The 24,635-nt window shown below is 41.0% G+C and overlaps 1 protein-coding gene across 1 annotated transcript in view; it reads left to right on the top strand.

The window, feature by feature from the left end:
* Positions 1-23,947, top strand: part of TBC1D30 (TBC1 domain family member 30) — an 80,434-nt gene extending 56,487 nt beyond the window's left edge. The window contains exons 7-13 of the mRNA XM_061205123.1: positions 254-422; positions 2,351-2,519; positions 6,671-6,776; positions 15,130-15,242; positions 16,927-17,066; positions 19,488-19,694; positions 22,937-23,947. Coding sequence (XP_061061106.1) covers positions 254-422; positions 2,351-2,519; positions 6,671-6,776; positions 15,130-15,242; positions 16,927-17,066; positions 19,488-19,694; positions 22,937-23,724 — 1,692 coding nt within the window. The 3' untranslated portion in view covers positions 23,725-23,947. The remainder of the gene's footprint in view (positions 1-253; positions 423-2,350; positions 2,520-6,670; positions 6,777-15,129; positions 15,243-16,926; positions 17,067-19,487; positions 19,695-22,936) is intronic.
* Positions 23,948-24,635: the final 688 nt, after the last annotated feature.

The raw sequence follows: 24,635 nt of genomic DNA, 5'->3' as shown, positions 1-24,635 counted from the left end.
GCTGCATGCGGGCTTTCTCTAGTTGCGGCTAGCAGGGGCTACTCTTCGTTGTGGTGCACGGGCTTCTCATTGCGATAGCTTCTCTTGTTGTTGAGCACAGGCTCTAGGTGCGCAGGCTTCAGTAGTTGTGGCACGTGGGATTCAGTAGTTGTGGCTCGCGGACTCTAGATTGCAGGCTCAGTTTTCGTGGCGCACGGGCTTGGTTGCCCCGCGGCCTATATGAAGCGATCTTATTCTTTATCTTTTTCTTCAGATTATGATTTACCTTATTGACAAGGTACTTCCTGAAAGCTATTTTGTCAACAATCTCCGGGCACTGTCTGTGGATATGGCCGTCTTCCGAGACCTCTTGAGACTGAAGCTCCCTGAATTATCTCAGCACCTGGATACTCTTCAGAAAACTTCAAACAAGGAAAGTGGAGGTAGTGATGATTCAATGCTATTTTACCTTTGAAAATAGTTTACTTCTCTGGTTCCACTGTACATAAGAGTCTAAACCTTGAATGGAAATACGTGTTTTCAGATATTTCTGCTGGTGAGAGTTTAGTGCAATGAAATAGATTTCTAGAGAACAAAAACAAAACTAAAAACAAAACCAAGAACAAAAAACAGAGGGCCAAATGTTGAACCTCTAACTGGTTATGGTTAGGAACTCAGTCAAGAACCTAATACTTCACCAGTACCAGATCACCAAGTATATATTGTACTCTAGGTAAAGAAGGGTATCCGTGTCTTGCCATCTAGTTAAACTGCTTTAAGTTGGCACGAAAACTATAGGAGTTCTTTAAAACTGAGGTACAGGTACAACTTAGCACAGACTGTGGTTTTGCCTCAACCATTGATGTTATGGAATATGTATTTTCATAAAGTTGTAGGAGGTAAAAGCAGTCCTTTGGACTGAGCTCCTTTTATTCATTCATGCGAAGGGTATTTAGATTTACTTGAGATGAATGGGCCTGTTCTTGCTGGAGAAGGGCTCTTCTGGACCTCTGTTTAGAACCTGAGCCCTGCAGGAATGGACTGGGCTAAGTGGGGCGGTGATGGAGACAGCTCTGCAAGCAGCTCTGAGTCTCCTCCATCTAGCCGGCTTCGTCCAGTTTCCCAAGTACCTGAGCTCGTAGCTGTCATTATACCCACTGCTTGCTCTTCTCCGGCTGTGCTCAGGATACCAGGAATAGAATAGTCAGAAGTTAGCTATGTTTCCTTTAAGTGGTTGCCAGTTCCTGATCCATGCATTTAAATCTGGGAAAATACGAAAGGATTTTGAGGACCCTATCTATGATTAAAATACACTGGAAATTTTAGTGACACCCGAGCGTCTCTAAGCATTTTCTTCTAAGTCGTTTGAGCAATCTTACTTAATTTGGCTGTGCAGTATACTTGTGAACCGATGGGGATTTCATAAAGCTTCCAGAGAGACCAAACTTTTCTGTCCTGGAGTCAGACACACTTTTACTGGGCTCCATGTTTCCCCCAAATGCCCTGTACTTGCTTAAGTGGTGACCTCAGATTCTAGTCTCTGAACAAAGATATTCCTTTGTTCATAGGTAAGAAGCAAGAAAATGAGTGCAGGAGAACAGATCTTGTTTTGCTTGTACTTGGGTAAATGCACCTTCTGACTGTAATTTGGAGGGATAATTAGTCCAAATGTCTAAATTTTTATATTTCATTAAAATACACGCTTATGTGATCACAGGAAGTCGGAGGGGACCCTTTTTTTAGTGAATCCAGAAACTTCAAAGTGAGCTGGATCCCAGGTCTTTAAAACTGGGTATAGTTTAGTTAAAAATATTGTAAAATTTCACTTTGCTTGATCTCCGAGTATTTTGGGATTTGCCAGCTTCATTTCTGTTACTGATTTCTGGTTTAATTCCATTGTGGTCTGAGAACTATGTATAAATCAAGAAGTAGACAAGTAACTGCTAATGAGCAATTTTATTTTTATCGGCAGCATTTGAATAAAGGTAGGCTTTAGGAGGTTTTGAAAATCAGCTTTTACTTTTGAGAGGTTAAAATCCTTTCTTTTTATCCTGTTTCGGTAAGGAAAACATCCTCCTTAATTTTCAGCACCCCACAATAGGTAGAGCCAAATTAAATTTTAGGTTAAGATTTCTGAAATATCACGAAGAGTCTGTGAAGTTCATATTATTGAGATTTTTATTAAACACACCTATGTTCTTCCAAAAAAAAGAAGGAAGGACAAAAGGAGGAAGGAACCAGAATTTAGAGATATAAAGAAATCAGTCAGGAAATAACATATTTGGGTGGACATGGGAGACTGAAAGAGGGTATTTTTATATCTTACAAGTTGTCGATTCTGGAGAGAGGTAGAATGTTTGTTTTATTTCAGGTGGATATGAGCCCCCACTTACGAATGTCTTCACGATGCAGTGGTTTCTGACTCTCTTCGCTACGTGCCTCCCTAACCATACGGTTTTAAAGATTTGGGATTCAGTCTTCTTTGAAGGTTCGGAAATCATCCTAAGGGTGTCGCTGGCTATCTGGGCAAAACTGGGAGAGTAAGTGATTTCCTGCTGCTGTTCTTTTCTGTGGTGTTGAGGGCCTTACACCATTTTTGTACTCTAACAAGTAAAGGATTGATACTTAGGTTTGAGGAGGAGAGAAAGTTGTGAACTGGGTGCAATTGCTTCTGCCTTCTGAACTCTCAGCTGGCTCTTCTGTGAATGTTGGGGGCAGAGAGAATCCATTTTACTGAAGGAGGCAAGCTGTTTCAGGCCTGTAGGTCTCCTCCTCCTCAGTGCTGGTGTCGTGCCTGGTCCGAGCTGTCGGCATCTTTCCTGACACTGGTTGGGGAGAGGGAAAGGGACTTAGGTGGAAGAGGAACAGGCAGATCTGGAGAGGACTGGGTAGGTTTGTTGGTTAAGACTGCAATTTGGCTTATGTTTGAATCTTTATAATTTATTTTGTGAGCTGTGATAAAATTAAATGAGATAATATGTATAAGGGTATCTAGCATGGTGCTTGGTACCTAGTCAACAGTAGAACTTATTTCATTTCATCAAGAGTTAATTCTATGTTGAAATCTGTTACTACTAAACAGATTTTACTTACATTCTTGTCTAGTAGCAGAGCTGAAAAAACTAGGGTATTTTCACCTATCTCTAATATATTATGACTATTACATTAAAATTCTGCCTTTTGGGTAATGGAAGAGACATCAGGATGAAGTTGTTGCAGTTAACTGAAGATGCAGAGGATTTTTAAAAAAAATTTTTGTTGGAGTATAATTGCTTCACAATGCTGTGTTTCTGTTGTACAACAAAGTGAATCAGCCATATGCATATATATATCCCCATATCCCCTCCCTCTTGAGCCTCCCTCCCACCTGCCCTATCCCACCCCTCTTTGTGGTCACAAAGCACTGAGCTGATCTCCCTGTGCTATGCAGCTGCTTCCCACTAGCTGTCTATTTTACATTTGGTAGTATATATATGTCGATGCTACTCTCACGTTGCCCCAGCTTTCCCCTCCCCCCACCATGTCCTCAAGTCCATTCTCTATGTCTACGTCTTTATTCCTGCCCTGCCACTAGGTTCATCAGTACCATTTTTTTTTTTAAGTTTCCATATATATGTGTTAGCATACAGTATTTGTTTTTCTCTTTCTGACTTAACTTCACTCTGTATGACAGACTCTAGGTCCATCCACCTTACTACAAATAACTCAATTTCATTTCTTTTTATGGCTGAGTAATATTCCATTGTATATATGTGCCACTTGAAGATGCAGAGAAGTTTTTAATGTTTCTTTCCTAGAGCTGTAAATGACTTGAGTGGGTGCCCATAGATGACACGGATCAAAAACTTTTTCAGTAGCCTTTTTATCTATGACAAGCTGTTTCCTGGGAGACTTGCAGTATTTTTTACTTTTTGTAAGAAAGATCCACTGACTCTCAATTCAGGGATTAAAAAAAATCATTGTTGTGTGGAAGCATTTTTAAATATCATATAGCTATCTCCTTTGCCTTTGTTTTATTGTACATAGCTTTTCAGCTAGGCAAATAAATTCATCTGTGCGGGGTTTGTTGTGCTATTTACTTATGATTACTTTCTTCCGATGTCTACCTCTTTCTGCAGTCACATATTTCCAGCCCACTCTACACCTTGTAAACTCTTTGAGCTTTGATAATTTCTCTATCAAACACTATCACACTCTAACTGGTGTGATAGTTACTGACTAATTAGCTTATGGGATTAAAATGCTAAAGCACTTTACTGTATGCTGAGTCAGTTAGGGTCCCCTTTTTGTTAGTTCTTAATTATGGGGCAGGAGGAAAAGAGATGGTTCTCATTTTATTCCCATCTATCCATTATCTGTAGGATCAGAATTTATTCATATGGTCATCCCAAGGCTGGCACACTGTTGAAATAATAATAGCTACACTTAAAATCCAGTATTCCTGGAGTGCTTGCAATGGACAGGCATGGTTCTAAGCACTCTAGATGTAAAATTAACTCATTTAGTCCTCACCATCATCCTATGAGGTAGGTACTGTTATCATCTCCATTTTATAGATGTGGGCACTGAGGCACAGAGAAGTTAAGTAAATTGCCCCAAATCACCCAGTTAGTAAGTGGAAAGGCCTGATTTTGAACCTAGGTACCTTGGCTCTATAATCTGTGCTTTTAATAATGTGAATCTATTGCTTATAAATGGCTCCTGTTTATGAAGTTCAGGGATCTATGAATCAGACTGGTAGAATTTTAAATGTTTCATAGTCTTTGCTTATTATAATTATACATGTTTTGAGCGTGCAGCTTGTTAAACGAAAGGAAAGGCAACCGACATGTATACAACATCAAGTACCTGCAGTGCCGTCATTGTGTTAGGAAGTTTAAACACATCATCTCATTTGATTCTCCCCACAACCCTGTGAATTAGGTAGGATTATTCTCCCTGTCTTTTCAAGTGAGAAAACTACCCCAGGAAGGCTAATTAACTAGTTCAGTGTCCCACAGCTAATGAGTAGTGGAGCTGGGACTTAATTCTGGATCTTTCTGACTGTAATCAGTCAGACTCCAGGGCCTGTAATCTTGTCCACAAACTTTCCATTGGAAAAATCGTAAACAGTATGCAGGTGATCTCCAGCTTATGTGTACCTGAGTAACATATGTGCCTTGTGTGTGGTTATCCATGGGACCCTTCCCATCACCCTGCTTCTGCAACGTGAAATTTCCTCCTTTGCTCATACCAGCGGTACTTTTGGAACATGTAAGCTGTAGACCATCTCCTTAGCCCCACTGGCATCTCTTTCACATGTCCTTTCTTCTCTGACCTGACTGCCTTGGTTCCCTCCCTCGTTGCCTCATGCCTGGCACTGTCCTCCCTGGCCTCCCCATCGTACCCCGAACTCACCATGCCACCTCCCGGGCAACCTTGCCAAGGGCATGTCTGTTCCCACACTCCATATTAAAGGTCTTTCAGTGACTCTTGTCCTGAGGGGACTCAGCAGGCAGGGGAGGCCTTTGCGATCTGCTCTCTGCACCTCTCTGCCCTCAGCTCTCCCTGGCGCCCACAGCTGTGCAGCCGCTCCCATGCTGGTGGTGGGGACCTACATGCATTTCCCCCCCGGTAGTGCCTTCTGTCTCCTGTATCCACATCTTTGGGATGCTTTTTCCACCTTGTCAACCTGCAGAATATTTTTCAAAACTCATCTTAGGCATTACTTCTCTTCCTCACTCTTCCTGCCGCTCGCAGGATAAACTTAACCACTTTATTTATGCCCACATGCTACTCGGTATTTTTCATTAACACGTCAGCCGTTTATTTCATTTATTTATTTACATGATTGTGGCAGTGGGATTTGAACAGCACTCCAGAGCATGGAATTTTCCCATCATCATATTGTTTTTGGATGGCTCTGTGGAAATCCCCTAACCTTAGTGTATGCCAAAGAGCATGTCTTATGGTTGGTGGGCGAATAGAGTTATCCTGCTATACAAAGAATGTCATAATAGATAAAACAAATACACAGGTCTCTTTGCTTTGGGTTATTCCTTCCCCCTCTAGAAGAAGGATTAAAGTCTCACCTGTCTCACAGGATGGGAGGTGACAGATTCTTTATTTACTTGTCGAACCAAATACAAGAAACAGGGTGTAATTTCCAACTAGCAGCAGTGTCCCGAGAAGGGCTGAAAAGACTACCTGTGAAAATATCCGGTGGACTGATGAAATATGCAGATAAAGTTTTTGTGTATTTCATCTTTCACTTCTACTGTGGTTTGGTTTCAGTCTGTCGATGCCACTGCAGTTTGCAGATCCAGAGAATCAGATTCCCTCTAGGGAATAATTGTACTTGGGCACCCAATTTCCTGGTTATAATTTCTGATCAGAGATGGGTATTCTGATGTGTAGCATGTGTCACATGGAAACAATAAAGATGCCACAGGTGGGGCTGTGAGTCAGGGGAGCAGCGTAGCAAAGATGGGAACTCATCCTAGAATAAGTACCTTTACATTCCCTTCGAATTTTTAAAATCTTTTCTCTGCCTAAAAAAGGCTGTACTGTGAGTGTATCATAGGATTTTGATTTTTGTTGGTTGCTAACTTGGTCGATTTGATGGCAAGAGAAAACATATCTTGTTGTGCCTGCAGCATGTACCTGATAGCATGGGTGTCCTAAACAGTTCCTTTTTCTGTCCTTTATCTAGGCAGATAGAATGTTGTGAAACAGCAGATGAATTCTATAGCACCATGGGGCGCCTTACGCAGGAGATGCTGGAGAATGATCTTCTGGAAAGCCATGAACTCATGCAGGTGAGTGGGCAGTGCCACCCCCCTTGGCTCGGGGGACCCTGGTACCGTGGGAACAAGCAGTGCCAGAGCAGCGGTCTTGGGAAATGTATTTGCCCAGCCCTCAGATGTAGTTTTTCAAATGACCAAGAGTCTATATATAATTTGTTAAGAATCTAACTGTGTCACAAGAGGAAGGAAGAAATGGATATTTGTTACGGCTTTCGTTCCAACTGTGTTGCTTAAAAATTATAACGTGCAATACAAAAACAAACCAAAAAACCACCAGACCTCCTCCCTCACCCCCAGATCACCAGGTATTTGTTCTGAATCTGATTCTTAGCCGTAAAGGGAGACTTGTGGGGAGAAATAATTATTTATGGGAAGGGATTATTGAAGATAAAAAAGGAGATTATTCTAATCAGCATTTGGGTTTATTTGTTTTGCCCACATTTGCAACTCATGTTATTACATATGAATCATAAATTTCAAAATGGAAGACTTGAAGGGTTTTGTCATTTTTCTGGCATGTTGCTGTATCTCAAGATTACATTCGCCAAATCATTAAAATTGGCAGTGAGTATAGAAGAGATAGCAGATTTGTGAACACGCTCTCTTCCATTAGGCTCTATAACATGATTTTTCTGCAGTCTCCTCCCGCTTCTGACCACTGCTTCTCTTCCTAGTTCTTCCTTCCTCCTGCCCACTGACCAACAGTTGGTCTTGTCCAAGGTTGTCCTTGGACCTTAGTTCCTTCTTTCTCTGTGGTTTCTCTCTCCTTTTTTTTTTTTTGGTGTCAACTTTCATGTTGGGTTCCATGCCTGAGGTCATTTTTGGGTGGTGGAGCCCAGTCAACAGGTTAGAAAACAAAGACTCAGGCCCTGATTTAGGACTTGTCAAGTGAAGAGGTTCCATTCCTTTGCTTGTATCCTGGTACCTCCAGCTCTTTCTCAGAATCCCTCACTTTTAGCAGACAGCTGCCCGATTCATTGAGAATACTGACCACCTGGTATAACTTCCCTGAACATTCATATTTTGTATTTCATGTTTTCTTTGCATTGTCATCTGGTCTTTCTTCCTTCCTGTCTGTCTCAGAGGTGGAACACTCTATGTGCCCCTGACCTCTGTGTTCTGATTTCAACTCCTCTCACACATCCTGGGCTGTTGCTTCATCGCTCATTCTCTCTCTTAGAGGGAAGTGCCTTTTATTGAACATTGTTGTGGATGTGAGGTCCAAGCTTGGCATTTTCCACATGTGAGATCCTTTACATCCTACAGAATTGCCTGGTTCACGTGCCCCAAGCGGGACTGTGAGATCTCATCCCTTCTCCCTCACTCATGAAACTACAGTGACTACTCACTGCCTACAACACAAAGCATGGATTTCTCAGCTTATCATCCGGTGCTTTTGACTGTCTGGCATTAACCCATCTTTTCAGCCGTAGTTCCTATTCCTCCCTTTTGTACCCTTGACCTCGTCTAGTCAAGTCACACTGTCTTCCGTGTTCCCAGAAATGCCTGGGAATATGGCTGCTCTACACCTTTGCTCTCTCTGTTCAGTCTTTCTCTTCTCCCTTCACGTGTTTCAGGCCTGCCTCCTTGTGAAAGTTCCAGTTCAGATGCCATCTTCTTCGTGAAACGTTCTGATAGTCTCAACTAAAAGCGTCTCCTTCTTTGACTAACCACATTTTCCTTGTACCTCTTTTGTGAGCCTTCATTACATTCTCGCTTGATTTGAGGCTGTATCTTATTTCCTCAGTGATATTGTAAGTTCCTTGAGGACAGGGGCTGTGCTTTGCTCATAACACAGAGCACTTTGCCTTTTACTGATGCTGCACAGTAAATGTATTAATTCATTAAGCAAATATCTATTGAGAGTCTGCAACTAGTTTTCTACCTTCTCTTTCTCAGTAAATGTTTGCTGAATTAAACCACGCTCGGAGATGATGGCCCTCCTTCTAGGGTCCCTCTGCCCTAATACAGTCCTCACTTTGCTCACAGAGTATTCGTCCACACTTACTGCTTTGGTCATTTTATTGTTCTTCATAAAACCTTCTGTGCTTCCTTGTTATTAACTGCAGTAAATAAAATGTTTCGGCCTAGTTTTCTAGGCCCTGTATTAACTTCTCCAAATATTAATTGAGCATCTCTCTCTGTCAGAAGGCTTTCTTGAGGGAATTAATATCTGGTTTTACCTTTAAAGATGGATAGGAGTAGGTCGGGTGTGTGTGCGCGTGTGTGTGTGTCTGTGTGTGTGTGTGCATGGGTGCATGCACGTGTGGGGTGTGTGGGTGTATATGTTTGAGGCAGTGGTGCAGAGCAGAGAGGCAGTTCATGGCTGAGGGAACAGCATGAGCCAAGGCATTGGCAATGAAAACCTTTATGGTGTGGGAAGAAAGCTACAGGAGTTTCGTATACAGGGATGGCTCGTGGGAGACCGCAACCCATGGTAAGGAGTGTGGACTTGATCCTGGAGGTCAGTGGTTGTGAGGTTGTGCTTGCTGGAGTTCTTGGGCCTCTGTGGAACCTTTGGAAAGGGAAGAAGAAGAGCTGTGGGCCTGAGACGTTTTAGGAAGAAGAGGGAAGTGGTCTCAATTGTGTCTGATGTCGACTACAGGGGCAGCTCTGTGAAGGGTGGACTTGAAGGGGTCACCGTGGGGAGGCAGTGAAGGGTAGAAGGAAGAATGGAACAGAGGCAGTACTTAGAAGATGAAGTTGACAGGACTTGGCCATGGGAAGTGGACATGGGGTGAGGGAGAAAGACAGGGAGAGCCAAGGACAGCCCCCAGGTTTCCGGCTTAGGAAGAAGAGGAAAAGTTCACGGGGGGAGGAAGGTGGATTTGTCTTCACACTGGTTGCATTGGAGGTATTCTGTGGTTGCCCCATTTCTTACCTATCCAGAGGCGCTCCCCACTACTTCGCAGCCAGGACCTATTGCACTGGCCATAGCTCTGTCCCCACCCAGTCCTCTGTGGGCCCTGCTCATCCCCATGACAAGGGCTTGTGGTTCCCTCTGACACCCTATCTGGGCAAATCCTTTCTGTCTACCGGATCCCACTCAGTCTGTTCTCCCCTCCCCTCAGGCTCTGTCATCTCAGCCCTCATTGATGATACCTCTTCCCTACTCCTTCAGTACTTCAGATTGTCAGCAATTGACTTAATGTTCATTACAAATTATTTTATATTGTTTGGTATTTTTTCAAATATGTTAATCTTATCTAGCAAGTTCCTTAATGATAAGGGCCTTGTATTACTCTGTATCCCCATAACATCTAATGTAGTGCTAAGAATCCACCTGGTTGCTCAATGCATACGCAGAATTATAGAACATTAGAACTCGAGGCAGTGGTTTTCAAACTTGACTGTGTATAAGCAGCATGTCAAGAGTGTATTAAAAGGCAGATATTTGGCCCGTGGGTGGTTCTGATGCAAGTGGCTTTGAGCTGACACTTAGACAAACACTGGTTTGAAAGAAGCTTAACGGTCCACTAACCTAATTCTGTCATTTTACAGAGAAGAAACTAAGACATGGAGAGTGAGCATCTTGCCATATTCTTAGGTTGTCTAGGGGCAGACCCAGGACTGGGGCCCAAGCTCGACACCTGGCCAAGTGCTTCTCCTCACCACCCAACACAGGGCTTCCACCTTATTGAAAACATGACTTTCTAAAAGCTGAAATCCCTTTTAGAAGAATGAGCAACGTTTTATCTCACCTGAAGTTTAAACATTGCCAGAAGGAATGATAAATATGTTGAGATACTCCATCTTTGCCCTTTAGGAATTTCCAGTCTTAAGTATTAGGAGAAAAGAGCACCCCTTCTTTACTCTGCTTTAAGAGAATCCTGGAAGGAAAAATGTAGGCTGTGGCTTGATTGATTAGAATTCCATTTTAGCAGCATTTCTCCTGCTGAGGAAAGCATCTGGTGAAGATGAATTGAGCCTAATTTTGTACAATGTATGTTTTCATGTTTCTTTTAAAGCATGTCAATAATGAAAAAGAGAAATATAGTTCCTTTTCGGCAGTGCCTAAATATAAATGTCTATTTAAATGTGTGTTGGTAGTTTGGGCAGTAAATAGACTTGTTGGTTTTCCTTGACATCGTAGAGTATTAAGGAGAGAAATGCTGAATGTCATTTCAAGCACTCTCTTTTCTGTACTCTTAAAAAAAATTAATTCAGTGGCTGTGATCCAATTATGGTAGACTTTAAGTCTGTCAGCAAACCTGAAATGACTCCAGATGAAAAATTTGGACTGCATACAAGATCTTTATTTCTGAGCTGAAGAGATGAAAACGTTCTCCCTGCTTGGTCTTCCGTATTTTTTTCAGTTCTAGGTGCCATACGCAAAATAATCTACTGGGTTTTTCCCCCTGCAAATTGCATCACTCTTTTATTTTACTAGTAATGGCCATTTAAAAAAAACAATAATGTTAGAAAAAGATATTGGGAGAATGCTGATGAAATAATGTATATGGATTTCAGTAAGACTTTTGACAAAGTCTCTCATGAATTCTTTAAGAGTAATATAGAGAAAAGTTAGTTAGATGCTGTTTACTAGATGGGTTTTAGGTGCTTAGGAAAACCTAGCCCAAAGTGGTTGTCAATAATTTACTGTTACCTGCGGGGAGCTTTCATGTGCCACGAGGCAGGACCTGCCCTTGGACTGTTCCCTTTTTTCTATCAGTGATGAAGTAGAAATTACATGGATGTGAATGCTTGTCCAGTAGAAGGTTACTGTTTGATTAATTAGTGCTGTCAAAAATGAAACCGTCTGCCTTGCAGAATTGTGTGTGCCCGTAACTGAAAGTGTTTAAGCGATGCCTTTATGACCATCTGTTGGAGATGCTTTAGAGGGAACTCCTGCTTGGGAGGGAGGTTGAACTAAATTATGTTTAAATTTCTTTCTAACCCTAAGACCCTATCCATGTACTATACTTTGGCTCTAAGATGATTAGTAAAATTCCTTTCTTGAAATCTGTTGTAAATCTCTGATTTACACAGTTGGAAATCTACAGCTTCTCAGGTATCCTGAGGACTGTGGTGGTGTGTGTGGTGTACCTTCATGGGATAAACATGCCTGCCGACATGTGAGACCTTTAAATAAGTGAGTGAATATATGCAAAGTACTATAAGCACATTTGTTTCAGGAACACCGATGTATGCTTTGAAGGGCTAACTAAAAGTAAATTATAGAGAAAGGAAGACAAGGAATAGAGAATGCAGCTCAGTGGAGCCAGTGTCCTTTTTGGTCCAATGTCTTTAGCTGAGTCGCCCTTGAAGGAGCTTGGTAAGACCCCAGACTATTTACCCTGGAGCAGGATGGGACAGATTAGGGGCAAGATGTACTTCTTTTTCTTTCTTTTTTTTCTTTTAATATTTATTGGAGTATAGTTTATTTACAGTGTTGTGTTAGTTTCAGGTGTACAGCAAAGTGAATCTGTTATACATATACATATATCCACTCTTTTTTAGATTCTTTTCCCATATAGGCCATTACAGAGTATTGAGTAGAGTTTCCCATGCTATACAGTAGGTCCTTATTAGCCCTTTCTTTTCTTATACACTTCCTTCATGAGGCTGGACAAAGGAGTTTTCTGATAACTTTTAATAAAACTGGCAAAAATAAAACACAAGTGAATCTTCAGCTAGACATCCCACTAATTGTCTCCAATGAGACATCTTACTTTGTTTGTAGAGAATTTTGAAATTCCTAGCATTAATAATTTCATCTTTTAAACTTGAATCCAGATGGTGTGGGTTTCTCTTTTATTGAGATATGATTGGCATATAACATTACATTAGTTTCAGGTATACAACATAATGATTCAATATTTGTATATATTGTGAAATGATCACAAGTCCTGTCAACACCCATCACCACACACAGTTACAATTTTTTTTTCTTGTGATGAGAACTTTTAAGATCTACTCTCTTAGCAACTTTCAAATACGCAATATAGCATCATTAACGATAGTCACCGTGCTATTCATTGCATGGTATGGGTTTCTTGAAATCTGAACCAGGTTTCTAAATTGTTAAGGAAGAAAAGTCTCATGAGTGAGGGACAGGCTGACTCTTGGCCCAGCAGTGGGACCAACATTTGATGTGTCAGAGACTGATGCTGCTGTACTGAGGCCCAAGCAGAGGTGCCGTGCTCTGGACTTAAAGCTGGGGTGCTGAGGTTTTCACATCTCTCCATTTCCCTCAAAAGGGTATGTGGAGTTAAGACAGGTCACAGGAGCAAGGAGGGAAGAATTCCATACTGGCAGTAAAGCAGCTTCTCGGGCGATAAGCTGCTGGTAAACTTTGTGGGATCAAAAAATGTGAGAGTGTACTCTGACCATGTTATTAATGAAATTATATGAAGTATTTCAGGCATACAGAATGTATTAAAATAATATCACAAAACTTACATACCTACGACCCAACTTAAATAAAACATTAACAACACAGGTGAACACCCTCATACCCTTCTCTCTGATCCCGCCACCCCCTCTCCTCTCAGAGGTAACCAGCATCCTGAGTTTCATGCCTTTATTTTTTCAGATGAGAAAAAGGAGGCCTGGAGAGGTTGGGAACCAGCTTAGTCTCACACTCCAGACTAGTGGGAACCACAGGGTGCCTTCTGCTTCTTCCCAGTGGGGAACAGTTCACTGTTAGTAAATTTGTACTGCTTCTCAGCCTTTTGGGTACACAGATCTTCCTGGACTTACGATGGGGTTACATCCAGATAAACCCTTCATAAGTTGAAAATGCATTTAATACACCTAACCTACCAAACATCACAGCTCAGCCTGGCCTGCCTTAAACATGCCCAGAACACTTACATTAGCCCACAGTTGGGCAAAATCATCTGACACCAAGCCTATTTTATAATGAAGAGTTGAATGACTCATGTAATTTATTGCACACTGAACTGCAAGTGAAAAACAGAACGGGTGTCTGGGTCCAGAATGGTTGTAAATGTATTGGTTGTTTCCCCTCGTGATCACTTGGCTTATGGGGAGCTGCGTTGCCCAGCATCACGAGAGACGACTTATGGCGTATCGTAAACCCAGGAAAAGTTCCAAATTCGAAATTCGAAGAAGGGTTTCTACTGAATGTGTATCACTTTCGCACCTTCGTAAAGTGGAAAAATCATTTAAGTTGAACCATTGTAAGTCAGGGACTGTCTGTAATCAAGTATGTGTGAGATAATATGACTTGGAGATGACTTTTGTGGTCCCAATAAACTGTGTAACTTTGCATAATAAGCAATGGAGAATCAAAGGGAAGGAATTTTAGTCAACACTTCCTTGTTTGGAATCTTGGGATGTTACACTAAGGTATAAGCGGATACCACAGAAGTTTGGGGACAGTCAGATGTGCAGACTGTTTAAATCGAAATTACAGTGGACTGTCCGGGTGGTGGCTCTGAGCTATGGGGTGAGGCTGCAGTGCTAGGAAGCCCCTTTCAGAGCCCTCCTTTTCCTACCTGTGCAGATATTAGACATCTCCTAAGCCTTCAGGAAAACAGTCCTGCTGAAATGAAAAATACCACTTCAAAATATTGTCCTAGAAAAGTGTTATCAGGACATTTGAATGGCTTCCTGGAAGAAATGAAAGTTAATGTGGTTAATATACATTTTCTGGTGAATAAGAACCTGAAAGATTGAAGAAATATGTTTGGAGCAGTTAAATTTTCATAAAATTAAGAGAACAAACAAGATGATTTTCCTCCTGCTGGTAGAATGATATATAATCTTAAAATCCTGGAGGAAGCACAGGTGTTTTTCCCATTTTTATTTATAGATTTTTAACAGCCTATGCTTTACACCCTGTCACTTTTTTTTTTTCTTTAAAAATAACAGTTAACAATTTTCACCTAGAACTGATTCACAGACATTTGAAAAGGTGGTATCTTTGGAGAAAGCTTGCAGGTGATCACAAGATTGTCCCCCAGATGTAATTGTATCCGGAAGGCTGACATTTAAGGCCTATGACGATCATCAAGCAAAGGTTTGAAAAACGAGTGGTACATATGAAGAAGATTGATGGGTTCACTGTGAAAGAAGTAATAGGGAGCTGTGAATTTCTGAATTAACCCATCTATCAAATGAGCAAGAGAACGTCAGACTGTCCCCATTTGCCCACCCATGTTCACCAGTTGGAGTGCCCAGTCCCAGCTGGGTTGATTTGGGGACTAGCTGTTGTTTTATCAGTATTCTTTTGTCTTTCTCTAAAACGATATTGAAGTATATTCTCTCCACCTGCTGTGTAAGGAGCAGTATCTACCTCTTCACACCCAAATCATAGAACTTTAATGTCTTTGCAGGATTGATAAGAGTTGTTTAAGGCCACCATTTCAGACTTGGCATTTTTGTTCTTGTTTTCCAGACTGTGTATTCTATGGCTCCATTCCCTTTTCCACAGTTGGCAGAGCTGAGGGAAAAATACACCTACAACATTACACCATTCCCAGCCACAATTAAGCCCACCTCAGTTTCTGGGTAAGGTCCTTTTTTTTTTTCCTTGTTGTTTTCATGATGGAAGACTTAATACCTTGATTTGTTATTAATATTTGTTAAACCCCAGAAATACATTTGAAGTAGTTTGGTGCTTAAAATCTGAATATCTCTTTCCCAAAGGTTTTGATTTAAATTCAAGAGGGAGATTTTTGAAAGTGTACTTTCCAAAGAAGGTTGGAACATAAACTGAAGGGATATTTAGCAACCCCACAACTTATTTAAAAATATCAAATATTAAAAATCTCAGTAATTAAAAAAGGATAGAATCAAAAAAGTGTAGACAGATGAGCTAGTTTAGACCAGAAATTGACAAATATATATATATATACACACACACAGGAATTTAATATATGAAAATGTAAATCAACACTGAAAAGATATACTATTTAGTAAACGGCGCTGGGCCAATGAGACTCAATCTGGAAAGAAATAAAGTTAGAGCCATACTTTACACCATACATCAGGATAAACTCCATAGAGATGAGACAGTTAAATGGAAAAAACTGAAATAATAAGCAGAAGAAAATGTGGAAAGATATCTTTAGTTCTTTGGAATTGGGAAGGCCTTAATAACTGACTCAAAAAAAACAATAAAGGAAAAAAATTAAGTACTTTAAAAATAATTTTCTGCCTGACTAAAACCAAAACAGAGCAAAAGAAAACCTCCATAAGCAGACACAAAAATATTTGTGAAAAAATATTTGTAACTGATTCCTCTCATATATAAAGTTCTTAGAAGTCAATAAGAAAATGACCACCATCTGAAAAATGATGAAAGTATGGGAATAGGCAGTTTACATAAAAGGCAACTTCACTTGGACTAAGAGAAATGCAGCTTAAAGCAAGATTGAGAATCTGTTTTTTTCACCTATCAGGTTGACAAAAATTCAAAAGGTTGATGTGTTCTCTGTTGATAAGGCTATAGGGAAACAGGCATGCTTACACTTTGCTCATGAGAGGTTAATTACCATGGGATTTGGGGCAGACAATTTGACTGTATTTCCCCAAATTACTATTGCATATATCCTTTGACCCAGCAATTCTACCTTTCTGAATTATCCAACAAATATATTTGTACACATGCAAAACACAGTATGTATAAGGTTATTTATTGCAGTGTTGTTTATAATAGTTTAATATTGGAAACCACTTGAGTGTGCATCATTTAGCAGCCTGGTTCCATAACATGGGCTACATACGTACAATACAGTACATACATACAGTACAGTGCAGCCATTAAGAAAAGGATGAGGAGGAAGCTCTGTGTGAATATGGAGAGATTTTTTTTTTAGGTGAATAAAAGCAAGGTGCAGAAGAGTGTACTTATATATAGCATGCTAATACTTATGAAAAAGAGGAGAAAAGTAAGACTGTATAGTCATATTTGCTTATTTAACTGATAAGGAAGCTGAAGAATACATCAGAAACTAGTAACAGTGGTCACCTGTGGGGATTAAGTGGGGCAAGAACAGGGTAGAAGTTGGACAGGGATGGGAGATGGACTTTATATATATATAAATTATATAAATATAATATAAATATGTTATAGAAATTAATAATGTATATAATTTATATATATGTCATTTAAGTCATGTGGCTATATTACTTATTTAAAAATAATACCACTTTTTGAAAAAATATTCCTTTTTCTTTTATGTTTTCCAAGACGACGTGGTAAGGTCAGAGACAGCGATGAAGAGAATGACCCAGACGATGAAGATGCTATTGCTAATGCAGTGGGGTGTCTCGGACCTTTTAGTGGGCTCCTGGCACCTGAACTGCAGAAGTACCAAAAGCAAGTTAAAGGTAAAGAGGTGGCATCTATTAGATACTCACAATGTGTTGGTTCACTATAGCAAGGGTAGTATTATTGTGTCCTATAAATGCCTGTTGTTTCCTGAACTGATTACCACTATTAAAGGTCTCTATTAAAAGTAACTTCTCTGTTACTTTATCATTTAGGAGGATCTCTCTGTTATGTGTTACATGCATAATACATATTTCTTTTTCTTTATGATTCGTTTTGCCTCCCACTCGTCTGATTTAACGTTGTGTGCTCAGTTCCTTAGCACTGAGCCTGGCATATAATAGATGCTTACTACATTCTGTTTGAGTTAAATTGAATTCATTATAGACTGGCTTCTTTTCCACTATAGAAATACTCTCTAAAGCCAAAATATTATGGTATCTCTACTTGAATTTCAGTGACCAGAAACTCATTATCTCATAAGACATTCTGCTAATTCCTCTGCTTAGCCCAGGGTTTCTAGTTTTGAAGACATAAACTCCACTTACTATTTCTATTAATAGTTCTTCTCTTCAGAACTAAACAGAACAAGTCTGCTCCCTCTTCTGCTGGATGTCTCCTTTGAATCTTGAGGACAGTCATCACGTCCCCCAAAAGTTTCTTCATGGTCCAAATTCAGAATTTCTCAAAGATATGTCTTCCAGAACTTTTAATGTTCTATAAATTCACCTCTAAAAGTCCTGCAGTTTGATAGTATCCCCCTTAAAAAGTGGTGCTCTGAATTGAATGTCATGCTATGTTTGTTTTTTTCTTGCAGAAAATAGATTGGACATTATTCATGTAATGAACTCTTTTGAAGCAGTTCGTGGTTCCCCCACTATGATCTTTCCTATCTTTGGTGGCAGCTCTTCCTTTATGACATTTATTCTAGTTTGAAGACCATCCTTCTTGCTGAAAGAGGACAGAAACAAAAGATGTCAGGCACCTCTGCATTCTCTTTGCCATCTGCTAGCTTTATACTGCCTTCTCAGAGTCATGGGGCTATTTTCTTGTTTTTGTTCCTCTTGCTTAGAAGGCTTCCTTTTTGTTTGTTTGTTTTGTTGTTGTTGTTTTGGTCGTGGTAGTTTTGAGTATGTTCTGCAAGCCTTAGCTTGTTTTGAGTTTTAACCTGCTTAATGTTCGGTTCATGTCATTTTGTGTGTGTGTTCTTGGTATGCACTCCCCTGTCATCTTTTTAAATGACTTTAAAAAATCTGAACTCAACAAGAGTTCTATTGGTTTTGTAATGGTTTCTATCTCCTCTTTAGTTGCCTGAATTTTAGCTTTTGGTTTCTAGCCATGGGATCAATAAGTATTTTAACTCTAACGTTTTTGAATCTGCTTTCTGTCATCTGGGTCTATGTTCCATTTTTTCCCCCCTGTTATTCTTTCCGTGCAGTTATAGGCTCTGGGATGACATGGTCATTTTCTCCTAAATTTCATCCTTAGTCTTTCTTGTTGGTTTTACTTTAGTTAGATTAGATGTCCTCTTTTAATTTTCTTCTCCTTAGAGAAGTATTTTCAATAAAAAAGAAAGTTTACCAGATGTTCAGTCTTTATCTGAATAACACTTTCAGCAGATGATAGGATACTTGAAATCCCCTACTAATCTTTTTTTTTTTTTTTTAACTAATCTCTTTTTTTAAGCTTGTCCCCAGGCAAGTTTTACATATTGTGTTAGAAAAGCCTCATTTTATCCCCTGTTTACCTGTGTGGCATGTGAGTGTATTTTCACACAGTACTTATTTCTGTTTCTTGGAGGTAATCTCAAATTTATTTAAGGGATAAATCTACTAGTTGTTGGTGTTAACAGGAGCAGAAACCACATCAGACATAACACACATAGTAGACAGTCAGGAAATGCTTGTTAAATGAATAAAAACATTCATTTCTAGTGATACCATGATCTAAAGTCTTGATAATCTTATAGAATGTCTTGCTGTTTTTAACTTAAGAAAAACTCACTTTTAATGACTGACTAAACCCTACAGCGTAAAATTTACAAATTTATAGTTGTGAGTCCTCATGCAGTTAGTTATATGGAACCTTGTAAATCCTCACGCAGTTATATGGAAATCCATACCCTGACTTTAGACAGCTAGAGTTATATTTTTCTAAGGGAATTTTAGAAAATGGCAGTGATTTTTATCTGGAAACAGCGGATCTTATGTCCATATAATGAACAAAGGGGTAATAAAATCAAACAATGAACCCACACAGCTCGTTTCAGACTCACAGTTAGCCTAATAAGAAAATGCAGAAATATTTTCAGGACCAAATAAAAACAAGTACTAGACAAATTATACTGTACATGTTTTTTGTGGTTCAGAATTTCCTGGAGGTTAAGATACTACCCCAAGTTATATAGTGTAATCAATTCCCAGTTAGTCCCGTTCTCCTCCAGTGATACTGTCTCCTTGTCTCTATTCCTTGGAATATAGAACCAAATGGGGATCAGAATCTGAGATCCAATAACATTGCGGAGCTGAGTCCAGGAGCGATCAATTCCTGCCGAAGTGAATACCACGCAGCTTTTAACAGTATGATGATGGAACGCATGACCACAGATATCAACGCACTGAAGCAGCAATATTCTCGGATTAAAAAGAAGCAGCAGCAGCAGGTTCATCAGGTGTATATCAGGGCAGGTAATGTACTTCTTTGTTTGAGTCAATTTCAGCTCCGTGTCAACTTGTGAAAGGAAGACCGAGTATTCCCAGGATGGCCTGGGAATTACTGCTCACTCAGGCTCGACATCCACCAACACAGCTGGCAGGAGACAATAACATCTTTATCTTCTCACTTTTTATTTTATCTTATCAGGCTCTAAATAAGAGAAAGGTCCCAAGGACCAGGCAGTTGATGGTATTCAATACCTCTTTACTCTGTATGCTTGTGGAGAAGGCTTTACAAATGATTAGAATGTTGCAAAGCCATGCAGTCCTTGGATTTGAGACATTTTGGAGCTATTGCCTCCTAAATTTCAGGCATTTGGAAGTAGAATTTAGTCATCTGTGTACTGGTAAATAATATTACTACCAGTCATTTAGGTAGTAATATAGCAGATGTTGTGATCAGAGGAAAAGGAAAAAGCCATGACTGTGCCTCACTGGTGGGTTAGCAGTGTCTTGGGAGTCTGCTGAGAAGAACACAATTGTACTGCAGTTGGAAATGCTCTTTTCCAAGGATTGTCAAGCTTCTTTTTTCCTTTAAATTCCCAAAATCCCAATGAACAATCTGATTTATTGTTTAATATATGCTGATTTGGGAATTGGTTTGTCTTATTTTAAGTGAAATCCTAATGAAAATCATGCCGATCCAGGATTAACCAAGATATAAATTTGACATGTTTTTAAGAGGCTTGTGAGCATGTGACTGATCTTGCATAAAAACTGAATTTACCTTTCACTTGTTGGGGAAGAGTAGGCAACTTTTTAAAGATTCTTACTTTATCCTGAATCATTAAAAAAGCAATCACAAAAGGAACTAACAACTATAACACTTTAATTTTCAAAACATTGGCACATACATATCCTCATTTGTCCTTAAATCTATGAGAAAGGTAAGGACAGATATTCTTATATCCTTTTAAAAAATGAGGAAATGGTAATTCAGGAAGGTTTAGCAACTGTCTAGGATTATATAACTATAGTGAGTGGTCAGGCCAGGGCTAGAACCCCCATGTTCTGATTCTTTATGTAGTTCTTTTCCAACCACTTTCAGAAGCTTTAGGTGGAATGGTGAACAATTGCCATTGGGTACTAAATCAACCCAGTGTCTGTACTCTAGTCAGGGGTCAGCAAACTATGGTCTGTAGGTCAAATTCTGCTCACTGCCTGTTTTTATAAATAAAGTTTTATTGAAACACAGGCATGCCCATTTGTCTATATATTGTCTATGACTGCTTTTGCACTACAGTGGCTAAAATATTTATAGTCTGGTCCTTTACAGGAAAAGTTTGCTGACCCCTACTCTAGATCAGGGTTTATGTGGTTATTTTTAGGGAGAGATTGCTGCTCAAGGGCAAAGTTTGAGAGCATTGTTTCTCAAACTTTAGTGTGAATGCGCATCACTTGGGGGTGTGTCAAAATGAAGAATCTGCTTCAGTAGCTGTGGGTGGGACTGAGATTATGCATTTCCAATAAGCCTCCAGGCGATGCCACTGCTGCTGGATGGGGATTGCACTTTGAGTAGCGGGGTTTTAGAGGAGATGGTGTAGGATAGGATCAGCAGCACAGGTGGAGAGATTGAACTTGAGCTAGAGGCAGAAGTCCTCAGCTTCTGAGATTTAAAGGAAGGTGGTAAGGATGGTGGTTGAGGTACCAGCTTCCTAGGTTAGGGAGGACAGGAAGTTAAGGCTTTTCAGTCCTGATAGCTTCTGTTTTTATGAAGAAATTGGAGGAAAAGTTGTTTGCTTGGGAGTAAGTTGAAGGTTGGGTGGGAGCTTAAAGAAAGTAATGAAGATTTGGATCGGCCATCGGAAGCAATGGGAGAGGGAAAGAAAGTTTGTTCAGCGGCATTGCGGACCTAACAAAAATAGGAAGTTATGAATTTAAGGGATATCAATCCACATGGCTGTGTGATTTCCCCCCATCTGCATCCCCACCCCCAGCAGCTATTAGCAGCTCCTATTTTGGAAAGGAGGATGTGAATTGTGGATCTAGAGTGGAGTTTTGCCAGGCATGTGTGATAAAGCCATAGGGATGCCTGGATGTGTGGTTATTGGTGAGGTGTGGTCCAAGGGATCCACCGTGCATCTAGCAGGGTAGGGGTGTAAGTGAGCCGAGGAGACAGTGAGAGGTTATGAGAAGATTGAGGGATCAAGGAACGGAAATCTTTATGGTTTAGTACCAGGTATAGTTACATCGGGAGTTTGAGAGCTGGAAGAGTCAAAGAGAGGAATATGAGAGTTAAATATTTTTCACATGAGGCAGATCCGAGTGATGCGGTTTGGGATGGAACTGGGCAGGTGGAGGATGGGTCAGTCACCGAGGCAGTAAAGTAACCGAGGTAGGTAAGAGGACGTAGAGTGAAGAGGAAACAGGTGTCAGAATTTCAGTGAAGAGGGGACTGTGACCAGAGGTAGATGGATAGGAGCAGTCGAGAAACACAGACGGGAGTTCAGCCACGTGACCTAGATGTCAGGAGGAAGGCTGTTCACACAAAGACGGCGGGGTCTTCTCTTGATACTTCTGCCTGCAGCTGTCGTCCCTGGGGCTGTGAGTGTTGAAGCTTCATTGGAAATAGGGGCTCGGTCATAGCCACAGGATGAGGGCAGTAATACTGTTAACAGTGCCTTCCAGGAGAACACAGCTTTTGGTGCTTTCCTGTTTTCAATTTGCTTTCAAAGTCAATTGAGGACACAGGAGTGGAACTAGGGCCAGGCACTGGATAGCTGTGATGTCACTGCATTTTTACCACCTTCTTATCACTTCTCTCATTCTGCTGTCTGTCAGTAATATGCAGTGTGTTGTTTTCCTACCTCTCAGAAGCTGACAGCTGGTAATCTATATGGCCATAGTGTTTGACCTGTTATTTAAAAAAAAAAATCTTCAGATTTCCTAGATACAAGACCTCCGAGGTTGCTTCTCAGGCACAAGGCTCTCTGTAAAAAACATGAGGGGGGCTGGGCTCTAATTAGTAACAAGGGATCAGAGTCTGTTCCTTTTTGTATCCTCAGCCCCTTGTCTCCTCCTCTTTGAAGAGGAGGGAATCTGTACCCCAGGCTCTAGGATCGAATTCAGTTTCTGCTGCCTTCAGTTGCATGACTCTGCCAAGACCTGGGAAATATGTGGGCAGGGTCCGGGGACAACCTGTGTGTGACTCCTGTTCTGTGATGGATGTCTTTCTCTGTGGTACCTTTCACATGACCTTTCAACATTTCTTTCAGACAAAGGGCCAGTGACCAGCATTCTCCCATCTCAGGTAAACAACTCTCCAGTTATAAACCACCTTCTTTTAGGAAAGAAGATGAAAACGTCGAACAGAGCTGCCAAGAATGCTGTCATCCACATCCCTGGTCACGCAGGAGGCAAAATATCTCCTGTCCCCTATGAAGACCTTAGGACCAAGCTCAATTCTCCATGGCGAACTCACATCCGGGTCCACAAAAAGAACACGGCGAGGACCAAGAGTCAGCTGGGCTGTGGGGACACCGTCGGGCTGATAGAAGAGCAGAATGAGGGCTGCAAGACTCACAACCTGGGGGCAGTGCAGGCATTTTCCTCCGATTGTGCGGGGGCAGCTCAAAGGGAAGGTGGCAGCTCCGACGGCGGCACTGGGAGGACCATCGAAGGGCAGTCTCCAGAGCCGCTGTTTGGGGATGCTGATGCCGATGTGTCTGTGGTCCAGGTGAAGTTAGAAGCCTTGGAACTGAACCCAAGGGATGCTGCTGCTGAAACTGAGCCCAAGGTGCACCTGCCCTGCCAGCAGCACCTCCCGGAGCCGCCAGATGCACCCGGAGGAAACAAGGCCCCTGGCAAGTCTCCCCAAGGCAGCCACCCGAAAACTCCCATCTTTAGCCCCTTTCCCAGCGTCAAGCCACTGCGGAAGTCAGCCACTGCCAGGAATTTGGGATTATATGGTCCTACAGAAAGAACCCCAACTGTGCACTTTCCTTACATGAGCAGGAGCTTCAGCAAGTCCAGCGGTGGAAACAGTGGTACTAAGAAACGGTGACATCTCTCAGCAACTGTGTATCCACATTCACCTCTTCATGGTGGCAGAAGGGTTCCAGCCGGATGGCTCCAAGAGAGATTCAGTTGTCCATTGAAAACGAAGAGATAGGTTCAGAGATGCGCAACGGTGCATAAAAATGGGAATTGGAAATTTTATAATGGGTGCTAGAATAGGGATGTCTTCTGATCATCGATACCGTGGGTTCTTGTGGCAAAATAAATATTGTGGTTTTAAAGTGTGAAGTTTTCCCAACTTTTCATTGTGAGCTGTTTAGAAAAGACTTTGTATCTAGGCTGTTAACCCCTCTTCCTTCCTCCTGTTCTGAGGGCCTTCAGGGTGCCTGTGACAACCCCCCACCCAACCTTCCAGTTCTCTGGGTGTTATTAATACTCAAGCATGCACACACTAGCTTGCTAGAACAGAAACTGTAAAAAGAAAGTAAGTTTCGTAGTTGCAAAGAACTTTCCAATTTCCCTCTTCATGCCCCGCTGGGGGGAATGTTTGTATGTGTGAGTTTTCCTTCAGTAGTTTCTTTCAGCCAGTCTCAAAACTGGTTTTTATTCTTGTGCTAAAATGCAGGAGAAAAATCTAGATAGCCTTTCTTTCACTTTCTATTTCTACCTGCAAAAGGAAGAAAACCTTTATCTGTTGAAATGTAGCTTGATCATCAGCTGGAAGATCTTATGCAGAGGACACAAACGGGTTATGCATTAAGCAGTTGCTCTCAACATCTCGCTGATTCCACTGAGCTTTCCTCGAGCTTCATGTTCGCCTCTTAAGGAGAGTTTTGGTCCTCAGTGGTGGGATGACCAATGGGCTCTACACAGAGCTTGTCTGGCCTCCACCAAGCAGCTCATTTACCTACCAGCTCTCCACTGCAGATGCGAGAAGCCTCTGCTCAAAAGCCAGAA

Source organism: Eubalaena glacialis, chromosome 11 (assembly GCF_028564815.1).
Source record: "Eubalaena glacialis isolate mEubGla1 chromosome 11, mEubGla1.1.hap2.+ XY, whole genome shotgun sequence".
Lineage (NCBI taxonomy): Eukaryota > Metazoa > Chordata > Mammalia > Artiodactyla > Balaenidae > Eubalaena > Eubalaena glacialis.
Note: the sequence above shows the minus strand (reverse complement) of the source record. Positions and strands in the feature narration are given on the sequence as shown.